The sequence below is a fragment of the Macrobrachium nipponense genome, chromosome 5 (assembly GCF_015104395.2).
Source record: "Macrobrachium nipponense isolate FS-2020 chromosome 5, ASM1510439v2, whole genome shotgun sequence".
Taxonomy (NCBI): Eukaryota; Metazoa; Arthropoda; class Malacostraca; order Decapoda; family Palaemonidae; genus Macrobrachium; species Macrobrachium nipponense.
The window spans coordinates 61,622,519-61,643,093 of NC_061107.1; the positions used below are offsets into that span (position 1 = coordinate 61,622,519).

The 20,575-nt window shown below is 34.6% G+C and overlaps 1 protein-coding gene across 1 annotated transcript in view; it reads left to right on the plus strand.

Moving 5' to 3' along the window:
- The window catches only part of LOC135215099 (uncharacterized), an 82,002-nt gene that overhangs the window by 34,713 nt on the left and 26,714 nt on the right, over window positions 1-20,575 (plus strand). Inside the window, exons 2-4 of the mRNA XM_064249565.1 lie at window positions 7,206-7,402; window positions 12,578-12,694; window positions 13,013-13,205. Coding sequence (XP_064105635.1) covers window positions 7,279-7,402; window positions 12,578-12,694; window positions 13,013-13,205 — 434 coding nt within the window. The 5' untranslated portion in view covers window positions 7,206-7,278. The remainder of the gene's footprint in view (window positions 1-7,205; window positions 7,403-12,577; window positions 12,695-13,012; window positions 13,206-20,575) is intronic.

Here is a 20,575-nt window from a genome sequence, read left to right on the forward strand (position 1 = left end):
TACAAATTTATTAATGATTTTATTTCGGATGTCTTTTTAAGACATCAAAGAAAACTTTTAAGTCTTGGTGTTATTCCCTGTTTCCACTTCGAAACCACCTGCATTTAACCTTACTGTTACATTTTGGATCGAACAGCGAGGATTTTTACTTATCTTTGGTTTGACTTTTTTCTCCCTCTTAGACCAACTATCCCATTCTCCATTTGAGTCAGTTCCAGACGGATAAAACTTATGTTTATAAAAATGGTTGGTAATCTCCAACAGAAAATCTCATACTAGACAAAACTTATGGCAATTTCAAAAACTAACTGACTCCTTTTTTTTTAGAAAAAACTGATCTGAGTAGACTCTTTAAAGTTGAAAAACCGCAAGATTTTTTTGGACGATTGAGTAATTTGTAAGACTCCCGAGTAAAGGCCAAAGGCAAAGGTGTTGTGATTCTGAATAAGAACGATTATGTGGAAAAAATGGAAAATATCTTGTCTGATACCACCAAATTTTAAAGCTCATGGTGAACCCACTTTTCTCGACATATACAAAAGGGGAAGATAAAATCAATAGATTATTAAGGAAAATTAAAAGTGAAAATATTATTAATGAGACCACATATCAACAACTATTTGTGACTGGCTCTTCTTCAGTATTTTGTATGGCCAACCAAATTCACAAGCCTATACCTCTTAGACCCATTATGGCTGCCTATAATAGTCCTTCGTTCTCTATCTCCAAATTTTTAGCCCGGTACTTTCTGAATATAGTAGCAATGAATTTTCTTTAAAAAAATAGTTACGAATTCCAACAGCAAATTACCAACCAAGATGGAGACTATTGCATGGTAAGTTTTGATGTAGAGTCTCTTTTCACTAATGTCCCACTTAATGAAACGATCAATATTATTCTAGATAAGGTTTTTATTAGCGAAGATACAGTTTTTCATGGTTTTAACAGATCAATCTTTAAACAACAAAATACTTGAACTTGCAGTGCAAGATTCAATGTTCATTTTTAATAAGCAACTCTATTTCGCAGGTCGATGGAGTTGCCATGGGTCACCTCTGGGCCCCATTTTTGTAACTTTTTTATGTCGACCTTATTGAAATGAAATTTTTAAACGAGTGTAATCATAATTTTAAACCGTCTTTTTATCGCAGATATGGTTGATGACACTTTTGTCTTTTTCCAGCACTCTTGGCAATGTTCTTTATTTTTGGATATATTAATCACTTCATCCAAACATTCAATTTTCCATGGAGTAGAGAGCGAAGGTAGTCTCCATTTTTAGATATTAATGTAACGAGACATAATTCCGAGTTCACTACTTCTGTTTATAGAAAGCGGACATATACGGGCTTAGCCAATAACTACTATAGCTCCTGTCAATATTCTTTCAAACTTAATACCATCTACACCTTGGTCCATAGAGCTCTAAAATATTCTTCAACTTGGCAAATATTTCACAAAGAAATAGTCTTTTTATTCAACTTTTTCAAGATAAACTCCTATCCACAAGATATAGTTCATAAAATCACCAATAAGTTATTAACACAGTTCTTACAACCTCCAACAGTCAACTTTGATGTCCCAAAAAATTATTCTATGATCTCAATCCCGTATATGTCTGACTCTAAATTCTCTTTAAATCTCACAAGAATAATTGAACAGGAAATCCCCTGTCTTAACGTAAAACTGATCTCTAACAACCCATGTACAATAGATCATTTTTAATTTCAAAGATCGCCTGCAGTCCTTCATGCGATCCAATGTGGTTTATAAATTCACATGCCCTGGATGTCCGGGCTCTTACGTTGGATCGACACGGAGGTTACTGCAGGTCAGATATTGCAGCCATTTGGGTTTTAGCTTTCGCACTGGCCAAAGAATTAAGCAGCCAGAATTTGCTAATATTAGAAATCATGCCGCATTATGTAAAACCGAAGTCCTGAAACAACACTTTTCAATAATTGGTTATGTAAGGGACCCAGATCACTTAACAACTTTAGAATCGTTATATATTAAAAGACTGGTTCCCTCTCTCAATAGTAATACTTCCTCAGGAACTTTGTATCTGGCATAGTTGTCGTCTGGTTCCTGGACGTCATTGTATGTATTCATCTTCTCTCCCTGCTTATAGATGGTTGGTGTTTTTGGTAGTCTCTTTTTGTTTTCTGTTTATGTACTTTTTATACTCTTTTACTTTTTATTGTTTTAACTTGTAAATTTTAATTACCTTGTGAATTCCTTTTTTATGTTAATAATGTATTTTATTGTGTCTTTTACTTTTGACAGACTGATGATGCACTGAGTAGTGCGAAACGTTCTTTGCTGTTAATAAACATGGCCTTTTTAAACAACATGTGTATCATGGACCCTCCTGAAGTCTATATATATATATATATATATATATATATATATATATATATATATATATATATATATATAATAACGGGGCCACCGCGTCCGTTATTCACTTTTGGTGACGAAAGCCAGAGCGGCCGGCAAACTGGGTTTTTGGTAACACTTTCTTTCTCTCTCTCTCTCGACTCGCAACCGCTCTTCTCTCTCTCTCCACTCACTGGGACCAGCTCTCTCTCTCTCTCTCGACAACCTCCCCTCCATTTCATTAGGTCATCGAATCAGAGTCGTGCATTACAAAAATATACATTTATTTAAAGCAAAGTATTAATTGAATAATTCAGATTCTTACAGGATGATTAATGGAATGATCACTCAAAGTTCAGATAACTCAGATAACCCCCTGGTAATTAACGGTGTACCAGTAATTAGTCATCACCATTTATCCAAAGAATAACCCTACTCTTCTCCAGTTATAGTTCCCTCCACCAGAACCACCTGTTAGGATACAGAACACTCTGATAAGCATACACAATCGTAAAGACAAAATCAAAAGATTAAATGAAATAGAACATCTTTACAAAATATCAAAAATATTGCTGCTTGATTATCACTTCTAAGATCTTGCTAGATTGCCTGACATAAAAGGAGGCGCAGTCCATACATGGAATTTCATATATTATGTTGCTTTCCCTGGGGCCATTTTTTATTAACATTCCTTTAAGTGTGTTATTATAGAAAAAAATGAGGTTGACTTTAAAAGATTTTAACAATGATTTTATGGTTTCAAAACCGTTAAAATAAGGCAAGCTGAGAATGTTCTTAGACGTTTCTTTCTCCGTGTTACTTACACTATAAAATTTTTTGTGGTGTTTATCATGGCAAATATCTAATGTGTGAAGGATAACCTAAATCTCTCCCTATTTTTTTATGTATTTAATTTCTTGATCCAAATATTAGGGACTGACAATGTTCAGTGCTTGTAAAAATATAGAAGAAAATTTTTTTTTTTATATTAAGATGGTGTCCTGAATAGAAATGAACATAAGTTGTTGGTTGGTTTCCTATGAATACTGAATTTACATTGAAATGGTTCTCTATGTATCAAAACATCTAAGAAAGGAAGGCAATTGTCTTTTTCCAATTCTTGAGTAAACTTAATTGATAGTACCTGGTTATCTAGTTTAGAGAGTAAATCATTTACATCTATACCAACAGGCAAAACAGCTAAAATATCATCAAAGTATCCATACCATAGGTAAATAGCGTTTTTCAAAGCATTCCATGTACAAGTTTGAGAGGAGTGGTGATATAGGGTTGGCCATTGCCAAACCAAATATTTGTTGATAAAATTTACCATTGAATATAAACTTACAATAACAAATGCACAACCTAGTGAGTGAAATGTGACTTACAGGTAGAGGTAATTCATGTTGAGTTACTTCATTACTAAGATACTCTAAAATAGAGTCTATGGGGACTTTAGCAAAAAGAGAACATATAGCAAAATAAAAAATCTATCAGTGGGGCAAAAAGTAATTTTGTTTAATTTATCAACTGAATCTAGTGAATTTTATATATATGAGAATCGGAGATAGTTCCAAGTAACGGGGACAAGAGCCCAGTGATATATTTCGAAAGTTTATATGAAATTGAGCCAACAGTACTGATAATAGGCCGCATAGGATTATTTTCTTTGTGCATTTTGACTAATCCGTACAGGTTAGGTAGCGAAGGAAATTTGACTGAAAATTTGCCTAGTAGTTCTGTATTATCTTTTAGTATTTTTTTCACTGTGCTATTAAAGTTTTTTATGCCTTGGTCAAGGGGATTTTTCGTTAGTTTTTTGTAAGTCACATCATCATCCAGTAGGGCTTGCATACGTGATATGTAGTCAGCTTTATCTAAAATTACTAGACTATTTGACTTATCAGCTTTTGTGATGTGGATAGTATTGTTCTTTTTAAGATCGGTTAAACTTCTCTTATAGCGAGCAGGGAAGTTACTTTCATGCTTACCATTGGCAGCTCCGTAAACAATACCTTTAATTATGTCCACATGATTTTGAGGAAGATCACAATATTTTTCAAATTTACTTAGGGATGATGCAATCATTAAAGCAGGTCTATTCGCTATAAAGAAAGATAAACCATATCCAAGCGCACTAACAACATTTTCACTTATTTGTTTACCTGATAGGTTTACAACAAAATCTTGTCGTGCACAATTAGTCCAGTCACTGCTTTCGATAAGATTTTTGAGTTTTCTGTCGAGTTTTCTTTTTAGGGTATCTGTAGTCCTACGCAGTTTTTCGGGATAGAATGATTGAAAGATATCTTTGTTTTTTCCAATTCCATTGAATTTTTCTCTCTTTTCTCGCTTGGCGGCTGCTATGTGGTGTTTTAACATCATGGCCCTAAATTCATGGAATGGTTGATGGTCATACCTTCTTAAACGTTGTGGTAGTAATCCTTACATATATTATATATTTGCTATCATAAAGCCCACAAAAAAGTTTTATAAAGTGTAAGTAACACGAAGAAAGAAACTTCTAAGAACATTCTCAGCTAGCTTATTTCAACGGGTTTGAAACCATAAAATCATTGTTAAAATCTTTTAAGGTCAACCTAGTTTTTTCCTATAATAACACACTAAAAGGAATGTTAATAAAAAATGGCCCCAGGGAAAGCAACAACATAATATATGAAATTCCATGTATGGACTGCAACTCCTTTTATGTCGGGCAATCTAGCAAGATCTTAGAAGTAATAATCAAGCAGCATAAATATTCTGTCAAAACTTGGCAAACATCTAATGCAATATTCATTCATTTAGAAAACGACCAACGGTTAAATTGGATTGGTAGTTCATTAATTTCAAGATCAAAAGATGTCTAATTACGAAATCTTTTAGAAGCTGCCATTATACAACTTACTTCCCATTGTAATTTTAATATTAGTCGTGGCCTGTTTATACCCTTGTATTTGTAACATGTTTCAGAATGACCTCAAAGATATAATCACAGACTTAAATACAAATTAGTTGCCCTATAGATATTTTCTTTGTATATGTATGTTTAATATGTTTTGTGAGTAAGTTTTTGTTTACCAAAGGTTTGAATGTGGTCAGTTGCCGCCCTGGATAATCCTTTAATTGTCTAGTCCCTGTGTCTGAGCAGTTGGATTTAATCTTTTTGTAAAGCTCTTAAATTATGCCCATGTTTATGTTCGTTTGGGAAGGTTACTAGTTCTCCAGGTGTGAAGGATTCTAGGTACTTATCTCCTTATAATCCCTATCTGTCACTTATACAACCCTTTCTTGTCCCCTCAGTTTCTCATGTATGTCAGTCAGTCTGCTAAGTAAAGGAAGTTGAGTCGAAAGATCTTGTAGCTACTCCAGTGTTTTACTTTCCTTCGTGGCTTATACATATATATATATGTGTGTGTGTGCTTTAAAAATCACAGTATATGCATGTGACTTCATCAAATAAGCAAATATCTCAGGAAAATGATAGGTAGAAATTCAAGCGCTTTCGCCTTTACAAGTTTAGACAAAAGTGCTTGGATTTCTGCCAATCATTTTCCTGTGGTATTCACTTTATATATATATATATATATATATATATATATATTATATATAATATATATTATATATATAATATATATATATAATATATATATATAGATATATATGTGTGTGTGTATGTATAGTACTCTACATATATATGTATATGTACTTATGCAAATCACAAAAGTAAGCCACTGATTTGTTTTACCAGCAGAAGCCACAGGGAAAAGTTTTAAAAAAGAAAAGACAGAGTGCCAAGTACTTTCGTATATTTAATACATCTTCGGGCACTTCTTTGTGCCCCGAAGATGTGTTAAATACCCGAAGTACTTGGCCTTCTGTCTTTTCTTTTTTAAATTTTCCTTGTGGCTTCTGCTGATATATATATATATATATATATATATATATATATATATATATATATATATATATATATATATATATATATATATATATATATATATATATATATATATATATATATATATATATATATATATATATATATAAGGCTTTTGTTACTTAAGCAGCTAAGAGAAGCCGATTCACAACACTCTCCGACTCCAACATCTAATTGAAACCGGGAGCAGAAATTAATTTTGTTTTTTTCAAATGTAATGGACGGATATTGGGATTTAGCTCATCCTATTCCGAGTTATAGTCCCATTTGAGAGCACAGAAATTTTATCATGTATATATATATATCTATATATATATATATATTATATATAGATATATATATTTATATATATATATTTATATATATATATATATGATATATATATATATATATATATATATATATATGATATATATATATATATATATATATATATATATATGTATATATATAATATATATATATATATATATATATGATATATATATTATATATATATATATATATTTATATATATATATATATATATATATATATATATATATATATATATATATATATACATGATAAATTTCTGTGCTCTCAAATGGGACTATAACTCGGAATAGGATGAGCTAAATCCCAATATCCGTCCATTACATTTGAAAAAAACAAAATTAATTTCTGCTCCCGGTTTCAATTAGATGTTGGAGTCGGAGAGTGTTGTGAATCGGCTTCTCTTAACTGCTTAAGTAACAAAAGCCTTCCACTCTCTCTACTTTGAACTACATTATCATAGGCGACCTTAAAGATAAAAGTGGCTAGATGATGCACAAAGAAATACACATTGCAGGGAATTTATGGTTTAATCTTCCATCATTTACTTATTCCATTGCGCTCTTTGCAGAAGCGACGGGAGTGAGAAGAGGACAATATCGAGAAACCTCCAACGGATACAGTATCCACTTAATATCTCCAGGATGAAAAGAAACTTAATCAATCAGCTGATGCTGATGGTTTTATTGGCGTCGTTTTATGCATTCGTCAACATATTCATCCACACGTCTTGGCTTCTTAGAGATTTCCCAGCCATCCAAAACAACGGTAAGGCATTCAGCAGTTAATTCTTAAAACACACACACACACACAGCACACACACACACACACACACACACACACACATACACAAGCACTCACACACAGTCAAAAATGAAAAACAAGCCCGGAAAACAAAATTAACATAATACTCTTCCCGCGATGCCTCCTCCTGCTATTATCTTGTCGTCGACGTAGCTTATATTGAGGGGCTTCCATGCCTCTTCTGAATAATTAAACATGTAAACCACCTTTGCCTTGGACTCCACGGTCACCCTGAGGACCTTTTGTTTCATCAGCACAGACAGCCGAAGGTTTAAGCAATACTTCTTTATGGGTACATCAGTTTTAGTCCATAGTTCATGATTCTAAAGGGTATCTGTTTTCCGTTTATAGGCTGTACCATAGTTGAGTTTGTACTAGATAATTATAGTCCTGCGGTTTTATAGTGTTTTCAGCTTGTGTGTGGAATCACTTCATTTTCTTTTCTATCATGTTCTCTATGAATGTGCTGGGATTTCCTTTTTTTACCGACATCTTTCTCACGCTTTTCAGTTCAAAATGGACAGCTTCCAAAGTATGCTAGTGTGGGAAGGTCGTCCTGATGTAGACCCCGCCAGTGTAACTTTTATATGAGTCTAGAAAGTATATCTGTGGTAAGGCAGCGGCCAACTTTTGATGTGATATACTACTAGCTTTTTTCTTTTCTTTTTTTTTCATTGGGGACATCCAGAAAATTAAGAGAATTGTTTTTAGTGGCTCTGACTGTGTAACTGAGAACTTACTTTGTAAGTTTTACTGGTGATAAAGAGATTGTCCATATATCTGGCATAGATTCTTGGCTTCTAGTAGCTATTGAAGGTCCCTTCCTCCACAGGTACTGCGTACTTGTTACAAAAACAAAAAAAAAATAAAAAATAAAAAACTCCAAGGGGTGATCTCATTATTACTGCTTCGTACCTGCCACAAAGCTTCTCCATTGTTAATGCTATCAGCATCTTCCATCGTTTTGTAGGAATCGTGAATGGGTCCCAATCCACATCTGTGGATATCATTTAAGATAATTTGGGTTGTGGGTGGGGCGGGGGTGCCGCAACCTTTGGTAGGTGCTGAGACATCGGCTGGTATGCCTTCATCTGTTTCACGGGTTTTAAGGGTGCCAGTAAATTCGACAGGAGACTTTAAATAATAACCAGCTGGTATATTGGGGATCAAGATAATATTTAGGAATTTAGCCGTCCTATATGTTGGAGATGTCACCTACAGATTTATGTGTCTGAGTGAGTTGACAGATTTGTGGGTATTACCAATCCAATAGCAATATCCAAGCCCAGAATCACCTACGACATTTGGCAATTTGATATCCTGCTGCGGGTTATATGCTCTGGTTACAATACTACTATGAGATTCAGGGCTTCTGTAACACGGTTTTTTCGCAATAACTTTTTATCTATGCATTTCATAGATATAACGCTTATTCAGAATACACATTATATCTACACATAAATTTTGACTGTATCCTGCATTACGTAGGTTGAATAAATTTGGTACTTATAATGTAAAAGTGACTTTTTTTGAAGACGGGCCAACTTACTCAGAGATAAGTTTTCGAACGCACTCGTTACATAACTTATGACAGCATTTCTTCCCTCTTTCTCGATGGATGATTGGCTATACGTAACGAAGGCTATACCTCTGGCAACAATGACAAAAGTTTAAATACAAGCAAAGCAATACACCTTTATGAACTCTGAATCCTCTCCACTGATAATTGTCATAATGAACAAACCAACAAAATATGTTAATAAATACAAAAACACTTCGATTATTAGTCTAACTCCCAAAATAAGTGTCCTAAGAAATTATAATCTATTTTATAGGTCACAATCAGATTGACAAGATGTAGGGAATAGTTGGTAATTTTCAAAGACATAGTAGACAAGCTTGATTTGATAACTGCTGTATCCAATGTCAAGCAATTTTTATTTATCGGCTATCTACCTAATTACTAAAAAAAAAAAAAAAAAAATTGGCTCTAAACCTTCACCAATAATTATCGTCAGAATGATGACTTCATGAGGCTCCACCCACTTTGGCCTCGTTATAATTCAGGATAACAATGAAGGCTATCATGGACATTGTGGTATTAGAAAATCTAACTTCTGGCTATAAAAACTCATTTCTCGAGTAGTTGTAAGAAGTGCTAAATGATCCTCAGGGATCCCTGCAGTTGTCCTAAACGTTTAATTCATGTATATTGCTGCTATTACTAATTTTGCGGCACTACTGCTACAGTAGTATTACTACGCTAGCACAGATACCCCACCCACATCTATGTATCGTTCCGCCATTCATAAAGTCTTTATATCCAACATGGTCGTACAGACTAAAGAAGAAGAAAAAAAATTATATCGGATGATCCGTTGGTCTGCTGGAGATTTTAGAACATATAGGCTTGTATTTACTTTGGATAAAAATCTTATTTTAACAAAAATAGTTATATAAAGACCGTTTACATACAATCTCTCTCTTTCTCTCTCTCTCTCTTGGTGGCATAGTGAATAGTTAATGGAAATGTTCAAAATCCTGAATGACATTACAAGTATTATAATCACGTTACGCTAAATACAAATCAGACCATAAACATTGGATTTAAACTAGAAACTGATTAATTACCTATTCAGGCTATAGTAAGTATGGCCACGGGCTTTCTCTTGACTGTATAAAGTTGCAAGTCGTAAGACAAATGCAGTTTTGCAACCACGGGGACAATTCCAAATCCTGTTAGCCATTCTTGACTACTATGGGTTTCAGAGCCGATGGAATAAGGTGAATGGGTTTCTGTCTGGTGGATGGGCGGGACAACATTTCGTAAAACGATGTTTAGCTTGCTTACGCAATGAATGTTTTTCGACTCTTGGCTCGCAATCATTGGCCATGGCGTCGGCTAGATCATTTTTACTCTATAAAAATTAAAACTATCGGGTTTAGGTTATTGATAATGCTGACAAAATTTGTGTGTAGTTGTAAAATATACATATGTCAACTTTCAGCTACATCGGATGCTTTGATAAGGAGCAAAATCCAAACAACCGTGTTAAAGAGGCCCTGAATTTCATAGTAACTTTTTCCCCAGTGTCTCTGCTGGGTCCTTCTCTAGGTTCTGTATATGCCTTCATGAAGGCATATACAGCAAATTTATCACAATTCCTAAGGATAGTGCCATCTTTATCATTATTATTTTCTTTGTTGTCGTGCTCTCCTTTCATTAATTTCATCTGTTGTTATCGAGTGGTCTTTCGAGTAGTCTTTACAGTATACTTTGATACCGGTCGTGTTATTGCGCTATTTTCTTTGCAAGATTTAACCCTGTATCCATCTTCATTTTCTTTCCAGTAAGGATTTCATCACTGAGAAAAACAATCCCAGTATGTTACATCAGTCTTCTGTCTTCACATCATCTACAGTTGTTGGCTGCTGCCTGGCACAAGTGCATAGTGTGTAAACACGCCCAAGTGGCTCACTGTAATGGCTTCTTCATCAATAGGACCTTCTTTCAGTACTGCACTTGGAAAACTGTCCATACAGAACTGTAACATGTGAAATAGATGTTGACAAACAACAGATACCTCTGTAACATCATAGAAGACATGATAAAGAAGAAAGGAATTTCACGCACACAAGCAAAACACTACAATAAACACCAAAACTATAATTATCTGCCACAAAGAAAGAGGATATATATATATATATATATATATATATATATATATATATATATATATGTATATGATATATATATATATATATATATATATATATATATATATATATATATATACATACATACATACATACATACATACATATATTATATATTAATATATATATATATATATAGATAATATAATATATATATATATTAATAATAAATAAATACATACATACATATATATATATATATACCCAAATATATATATATAATATATTATATATAATATTATATATATATATATCCCAAAGACACATAACAGTAGGGAAGGGAAGGGCGCAGAACAATCGCAGAGCCGTATATACACTTATTATCACAGTCAACATTCTTGACAAATAGTCACATCTTCAGGACATCCAAAATTATTTAAAACCAAAGTTTAGTGCGTATAACTGAAAATAGATATACAAAAGATAAAAGTTAAAATTGAAAATCGCTACACTTAAATTGCACACTAAAAGAAATTGCATAAAACCAGAGCAAGATGTTGGACAGATACCAACAAAAATCAAGTTAAAATAAAAACTGAGGAACAGCCGATGATTGACAATTTAGTGAATGTACAATTCCTTTGATACCGAGGCTCTCAAACGAAGCAGTTCTCCTGGTTCTATGGCTCAGCCACTGATTTTACAATTGGAATATGTAATGGGTGTCTTGCAACCTTTGGCATGGTCTCATATTAGAAACTTCACGATTAAACAATCTATAACCCGTACGATGCATACTACATTTGAGGCACTTGTAATCATACACAATGCCCGATTTCATCAAGGGACAGAGCTGATCCTTAGGAGAAATCAAATAACCAAAGGTCTTAAGATTTTTTAGAATTAGTTTAAGGTTTAATGCATCAACATGTTGAATGTTTCTATTAAACTGATTTGCAAAATTATGATTATCAAGTAAAATCAAAAGCGTGCACATATGCAAGTTTAGGTACTTTATAGTTAGGGCTGCAAGGAGCAAGGGTTTTATCAAGAATTTTCTTAACAACCTTAAGTACTAGACAGGGATAAGGCCCGATGTATACTGAGGTATGAATAGATTTTCGAAAAACCAAAACTATAAAAATTGGAGCCGAAGCCGGTGCGTGTTTTTCCTAAAAATAGTTACATTGAAATTATCATTGTTTTAGTCCCTAAAGCATCAAGGAAAGACAACTTATCATCTTGTTCTTTACCAATGGTTAAATTAATGTCTTTATGGAAGCTTTTAGCAGAGTTATAAATCTATCAGCATCGTCTATATTTCTGAAAAGAACTAATGAGTAAAATAGGGGATGGAAAGGTAAGGGACACTTCTCCGTTAAATGCTTCTCCAGTGATAGTGTCCCAGTTAAGAAAATAATCCTTTCTATTAAAAACGTTTGTATCGGCTTTTATTTTCTCTTATTCATTTTATTCAAAAAGGTATCCAGTACTTCGAGAGTTCACCTCATGTCCCCTTCGGATACATGGACTTCCAAGCAATGCTGGAGGAAGAAGAAAGCTTCCTGATGCCCAGTAAAGCAATACCAATGAATTCAGGTAAGTCCATGTTGCTGGTACTGTGAATAATAAGGTCCGAATGCAATTCATATCACATATGCAAAAGGATAGTTAAAGTTTTTTTCGATCAAGTTGATGGAAAGTTTTCCTACTTTGTACAGAAATTAAAGCACAATTTTATTCTATCGGCCTTTATAGATTCCAAATAGGTTATTGTACAAGAAATAGGTGGAAAGCTTTGGAATGGAACTAGACCCATACTGAACCCTGGATTGCGGATGCAGTAAACAATATAATGTCAATTATTTGTAGGAAGCACTTTGAGTGATCGCTACGCGTTATTATTATCATTCGCAGAATTTTCTGGTGAGGAACTTGAACGAGTGAAGAAGAGTCTTCCAGAAGGTCGAGGAGAATTAAGATCTGCCCATGAGAAAGCCACTGAGCAATTAAAGATACTGATGGATGCTGTTACGAAGCCAACTTACTATTGCTCCAAATTGTTGAACCAAGCTGGAAGTACTTGTAATCTTGTACCGACCGATGACACGTAAGTTGTTCTGTTGATTTTGTTTTCTGGACTATATATCAACTTCGTAACTTAAAGGGATTGAGAAAGAATTTATATTTAAACAGAAAAGATGGATTTTCCTCAGATTTGAAGTTTGGATGTTATAATACATCCAAATAGCGGGAATGTCTGTCTTCCGTCTTTTTTCCGAAACTCCTCTTACAAGTGTTCCTCACCCTTTTATAGTTGGGTCTATAGCCTCAGACGGAAGTATGCTTCAGTTTTTCTCTCTCCCCTCAAGTCCTTTAATATAATTTCATTAAAGGCACAAAATTCGGTATTTCTCTGAATAAAAAAGGGGGTGGGGGCTATCAGAGCATGAATGAGGATTAGAATTCTACGTTTAGTGGTTTAGCGGATTTATTCTAAAACGATCAGCTCTCGGAATTATGGGAATGGGGGATTTCCCAAATATGGAATTAGCTGAGATATAATCCAGATTCTCGGTCAGTCGATCAAATGTTGACCTGATGGTCTATGATACTGGCGAAGCTGAATTTTTTAAGCTTCGATTCTTTCTGAGGATTTTTTAAAACTACCAATCATATTCAAACTCAGTTATTATATTGGGCTGAGTTAGATATCGAAAATAATCTTGTATAAAGATTTCCTTTTCAGTATGGAATGTCGAAACAGAAAGGGATAATAACTTGATGTTTATGAGCTTTAGAAAGTTTAGTACATATTGAATTTTCCTTCAACTGTTTTACTCTTTGTGCCGAAATGCATGTTCAGTTTAACAGACAGCAGCTACAGCAGAATAGACATGCAGTCTTGGGGATTGAGATGGGGTTGGTAAAGGTGAGGAAAACATGGCTAGCGAGAGTGAGGAGAACATGGCGATTTTGGTAGAGAGGTTATGGTTGTGGGATGTCCCAGTTTGATGTTTCCGGAGTGTTCTTTTTGCATTGGAATTAGGGCTCTGTTCTGAAGTCTAATGAGGTGAGTTTTTTTCTTATACATTTTACGTGTTATTTTAAACTACAAGTAGTCTACTAAGAGATTCAGAGCCAATGGAGCGCTGTTTTTCTGCAATAACTTTTTATCAAAGCTTCGGATAAAGGTGAAAGTTGGCAAGTGTATATTTTATAACCCTTCCTAATTTTTGCAAGCATTATTTAGTATGTAAGCGCTATAGTTTTGATATTTATAGAGTAAAAAGAAGTCGTCGATGCAGGAACCAAGAAAATCGAAGAAAAGAATTTTAAAACCATTCGTGACGCAAACATAATATGACGTCATGAGGCTCCGCCCATACACCAGGTAGGCAGTCACAAGGTCTAGAGAATACTCCTCTCTATACCTTGGGCAGTGATGCCTGAGTCACAGATTGGCGATTCAAGACCCCAACCGTCGTAACGGCCGAAAATTGGCTTAAGTCCGGATCACACATCAGCGATTCGAGGCCGCTTACGCCGTAAAAGCCGAATTACGCCCAAATCATCATGTGCATTCACACAGTCGCCGAGGTTCACCAAGTCCGCTAAGTGATTGCAACAACTATGTACTGTACATATGGTTCGGGGGTTAAGGGTCCAAATTTCATTTTTCGTCCCAGCCATTTCATGTAAAGCTACTACCACTATTTTTCGATAGACTAACTCTAAGTACACCATCTGAGACCAGTTGCAGAATTGCAAGTGTGATTTAGATTAGAAAAATATTGACTTTTATAAATAATATGCTTTATTGATTTTTCCCGGCAATTTTAACTTACTTTTATGATTAAATCAGTTGTTCCAACTCACATATAAATAAAATTTATAGCAAAATGACTCAGAGTAGGCATACTATAAGATTAGTTAACTCAAAACTTTTGATTTAAACATTGCTTTGACTTATAGGGGTTTAAAATTCAAAGTTAGTTGAAAAAAAATTTTTTTTTAACTGTTAGACATAACGCGCTGTATTTAATTCAATTATCATGATGTCATGATAGTAGTGATAAAAAAATTCCCTTTGCTTGGCTTGTTTACAATATTAATCCATAAACCTATTTGCAGGCAGTTCAGAGAACATAATATACTCTTACTCCCTATTTCATCCAATCTAAGCATCGTCCATGAAAATTCGGAAATTCTAAGTTTTGCTTATCTTGCATAAGCTAAATGGTAACCTGACTCAAGAATATATATATTTTTTTTCATTATTACTAAGCTGAAATAAGGACATTTTAATGTATGTCTTCAATTTGTAATCACCATTATTGCACGTTGCAAATACAATCACATAGTCAATATTAGGCAAATTTAACCACAAAAAACAAAATAGTGAAACATACTCTTATAAAAACTTATATTTTTCAAGAAATACAGTGAAATATGAAGTAGATAATTACCAAAATATTTATGTTTAATAAGTCACAAAAAAGCTGCAAAATACATTTTAACCTATCAATATGTCATTCATAAAATTTGGGAAACTAAGTTTTGCTGAGCTTGCATAAGCTAATGAGTAACCTGAGTCAAGAATACTGTTTCTTCATTATCACCAACCTAAAATAAGAACATTTATATGCATGTCTTTAATTTGATGTCACCATTATTGCATATTGCTAATAAAATCACATTATCATTCATAGGCAAATTTGAACATTAAAAACAAGATAATGAAAAATACTCATATGAAAAACTGCAATTTTCAAGATGTGTAGTGAAATATGAAAGAGATATCAAAGTATTTATGATTAACATGTCTCAAAAAATATTGCAAACTACATTTTAACCTATCAGCATGTTAGTCATATGAAATGATGAGCATCTTTCTTGAAAGTGTGTAGAAACTCAACAACACTTCATTATTGAGATAGTTAATATATATTTTAATATGAATTATATTATAAAAAAAGTATTGTTTAATTTGTGTTTGCAAATGAAACATTATTGGCATTTATGGCATCATCTTCTTCATCTTGGTCAGTATCACCAAGTCGGCAGCAGGGTTATGACGGTTGCTGCATTCTGCTCTGCAGCCACAGGCAAATAAACAAGGAATTCGGTTCCTGCTGCAGGTACAGCGAGATGTGCATTTCTTTGTTTTGCCTCCACACATACAATTTTGCAATATAGCTAAGTCACCAAATGTGGCAGCTCCTGTGGGTTTGCCCAATGGCCGAAGAAGTGCCATTGCATCCACACAAGTGGTATCATTACTTCTAAGCAGCTCCTTTACTTTGTGGCCACTGCTAAGTATGTTCAAAAGGTGACCTTTATCGGCCTTTCTCAGGTTTCTATTGAGTGTTGCAAGTAATGTAGACACTGGAGCTAACTCGAGTTTCACAATAGTTGATAGGTTGATATCTCTACCACTGGCTGAGCTACTCAGGAGTCTTCTGAAAATATCTTTGTCTTTTTTAAGTGTTTACTTTTCCACATTTATTGGTCACTTCCACTTTATGAAGATTTGGACAAGTTTCTGAATTGTTCTTTGTTATTGGGGTCATGGAACATTTGAGTGACATCTGGCTGAAGACGGTCTGGCATAAATCTTATCAGTAATTATTTGCCCATTTCTTGAGCAGTTAATAGATCTCTCTGGACATCAGGAGGTACAATGTCATTGTCAGAAATACACATCAGGTCTGTATAGTTTCCTGCAAAAGGATTGAATATAAGGTCAAGTTATTGTCTACATGTAAATGGTGTATTAGAAATTAAGCACAAAATATTTAATAGATATAAACAAACCAAATAGTATTAAGTCACTAAATATACCAGAAAAAAACATATAATAAAGTCAGTAATCCACTGAAAACTTCCAAAAGCACATTTGAATCTTAGCGCCTGAGAAATAATCAAAATGAAAATAATTTCATAAATATACTGATGATAAGTGAATGCAAAAAGGGTTTTGTACCGTAGATTCTATAAAACTGAAAGAAATCAAAGAATCATCTGTGAAGTTTTACAATAAGAGGAGCGATAAGTCCTTTGCCCTCTAAACCGCGTAAATTTTTCAATAGAATCGGTTTAAAAAATATGCGCCAAGGTCTTTCATTATCTGTAATTTTTTTCACTGAAGATTCTAAAATTAATTCAAATCGCCTTACCAAAGTTGTAGCCAGTTATCATGGCTCTTTTGATATGATTCCGATTACCCAAAAGAACTACAGGCAAATACAAACGGGCTGCGAAACAGTGAAAAAAAGTACATTATCTTGGTAATGATTAAATAAATTGGATGGATAAATTAATCAACAAATTGTTAGGTAAAAGAAAGACAAATAAGAAATAAGACAGATAAGGAAATAATCATTGAAAATCCCGATAAACAACAAAGACCTATTTTATCTGCTGCACAATGTTGTTGTTTTTAACAGCGGAAGAAATTTAAGTAGCTGTTCTTGAATCCCGAATTGTGAAGCCTCACACACAGATAGAAGTCTACTACCGCTTTAGTGTGATATGCAAAGGTTCCCTCTAACATTCTTCGGAGTTTCAGCTTAACACAAGTTGGTTGGAATGAATTCTGAATCTAGGCTCCTTTTCCTATCTTGGCCCCTGGACTAATAGTTGTCGCGGTCGAACCACGACGGCTGTCGAACGTCTCATGCCATGCCAACGTACCTGAGAGCTCTTCGATGTACGAGGGATTGTTGTAATGCTCTTTCGACATACTTAATGTGATTATGGCAGACATTAGTAGCAATTTCGACGTGTGGTATCCATTTCGACACACATTTGTACTTGGCAACCCCTCAACCTGCGCGGAGGGGGTGCACAGTATCCACGTTGTGACACATGCGTTTCCAGCTATAAAAATAGTTCAAGGGCAGAATTTAGTAGACAAAGCTGCCTGTAATTTTGTTTTGATTAACATATATTTGCGATTCAATATTTTCAGCACTTTTATTAAAAAAAAAAAGTATATGCCAGTGACTTAATTAAAACCAATACAATTTATTAGAATGTTCTGAAGTATAATAGGGTATTTTTTTTAAAGTAGAAATAACATTTTAGATGTGCAGTTTTCATTATATACTTTGAGAATGTCATATATAGATAAATATTTCATGAACACAACTCAGTAGAAAATGTGTTGGGTAATGATATAAATATTTTATAATTTCCAAGTCTATTTTGATATTTACAAAGTTATGTCTATTTAATTTTATAAAGTATTTACGGGAATGATTTTATTGCTTTCTTGTTTTATATCATTGTATCTTGCCAATTAATAGATCCTGCAGGAGAGTTAAAATAATCATGAAGGTGATCTCATTGAGCCGTGAAAGCCGTGGTTCCTCTCTGACAGCTTGAGAGAGTTCAAGTTTCGTTAGACCTCCAGCGACCAAGTATGACCCCATGAGTCACTGAGTCTTCTTGATCTGCCTCATTATTCATGACATTAGGATTGCTTGTGAAGATTCAGTTGGGCAACACACAAGCGGCCAACACCACAGGCACGATATGGTCATGCTGAGGTGTGAAACACTGAATCTGTGGAAGAGAAATGGAAAATGTTGATTTGATTATGAGCTGCTATACAAAAGGTATTTCATGTGAAATACTTATTATCTCTGTTGAAAGGAAATGGCATAAAAAAAGTGTTTCATATTAACAACCTTTTGAACAAGCAAACCAAATAAAGACAGTGTAATGTTTGTGAACAATATTTACCTGTTTGCTAGTATGCCAAAGGCATTCTTCACTGTACGTCTTGCCCCGCTCAGTCCGTAATTAAAGATGTGCTCGTGTCCTGTCAAATTTCGTGCAGGATATGGTTTCATCATGTAATGCCACAGAGCCAAAGCATCATCTCTAAGGAAGAAAAAGGGGACTGCAGGCAAAGACACCCCCATCACACTCGGAACCATAGTATGGTACATACATCGATGCACATGAACTAGTAGTTAGGGTCAACAGCTCCTAATAGAATGACTGAGTAGAATTTCTTATAGTTGAAGTAGTGAGTTCCTCATTTTGCTGGGTTCTGGATTCCGACGTGTTTCCCGTCTACTGCTCCAAGGGCGTGTGGGAAATTCCAGCGTTCTTCTAAACCACGTGCTACTTTCACAGCCTCATCTCCAGACGCAGTCACTGTGGCCCTACAAGTGTCAGGCTGGATAGCTACCGCAGATTGTGTTGGCAGCTACTTGGAATTGGAATGCCAGGCTCTTGTAGGATTCTCCATTTGCAAGGAAGCAGTGTAATTGTAACATGTAGGCCTGGCTCAATGGTCTCTAGAATGTGAGTTCTTTCGTGATGTAAGGCGAGACCCGTTTAACAATTTCATTGAAAAGTTCCCCTGTTATCCTGATCAAGTTCCAGTACAGTCCTGGAGTTTCACACGCCAATTCTCTCATCAAATTGTTGTAGTCACTTTTCTCCTCTCTTCCTTTTAAGTAGGGCCACGTCCAGCATCTCCTGCTTCATTTCTTTTGCTTCTTGTGCTTTCATTCCTGTCGTGTTTTCATTATTCTTAACATCAAGATGGCATAGTAAAAATTCACCATGGCCAGTGCAAGTTCAGGATCATCATTTGAAATTTCTAATATCACGTCCAGATTTTGCTCATCTTCACAACTTCCTGTTCGTCCATTTTGTGCCTCTGTCAGCAGTGCCTGGAATGGGAATGAGTGCATCTCTCATCAACATGTTTTTATATACATTGCAACATCTTCACGACACAGTTTAAGGTACGTCGCCTATGTCTGAGTCTGTATTACGTATGATGTAATTGACTTACGTTTGACAAAATTGCATTTACGTCAGTCACCATCCCCCCAAAACCATTAAAAGTGGCTGTGGCCTAGATCATTGGCGACATATGTGTACGTCTACGTACGTCACAAATCTCATCTCGACGTACGTAATGCTGTCGTACGTTGTACTGTTGTCATAATCAGCTGACTTTTTTTTTTCCAAGGCCCGCGACAGACGTAAAGCCAAGTCATTACGACGGTCGCTGGTTCTAGTTGTCGATGTGTGATCCAGGCTTTAGTCACTAACAGTAACAGGTGAATGGATATGCTTACACAGTCTTCAAAGAATTTCATAGGCCATGATAGCGTTCTTCATAAACAAGTTTTAAACCGACTTATGGAATTCCATGCCACTAAAGAACTGAGTGTTTCAAACTTTGTCCTCTTTTTCGAAAGTACTGTGCATCGCCATGTGTTTCATTAACCTTTTTACTTGAGAAAATGAGGTTAAAGTTGTGCTTACCCACCCAAATCATCCTCAAAAGTGGTGACGTGATCAGTGTATCATCCACTACATCTTATCAAATGGTTGTTTGATTTATAGTTAAGTGTCATTTTACCTATCCTGGGTAATACGAAATTTTTTAAAGCAAATCAATAGTATATTGTATGATAATACATGAATATTCAAAAGTGTTTGTTTTAA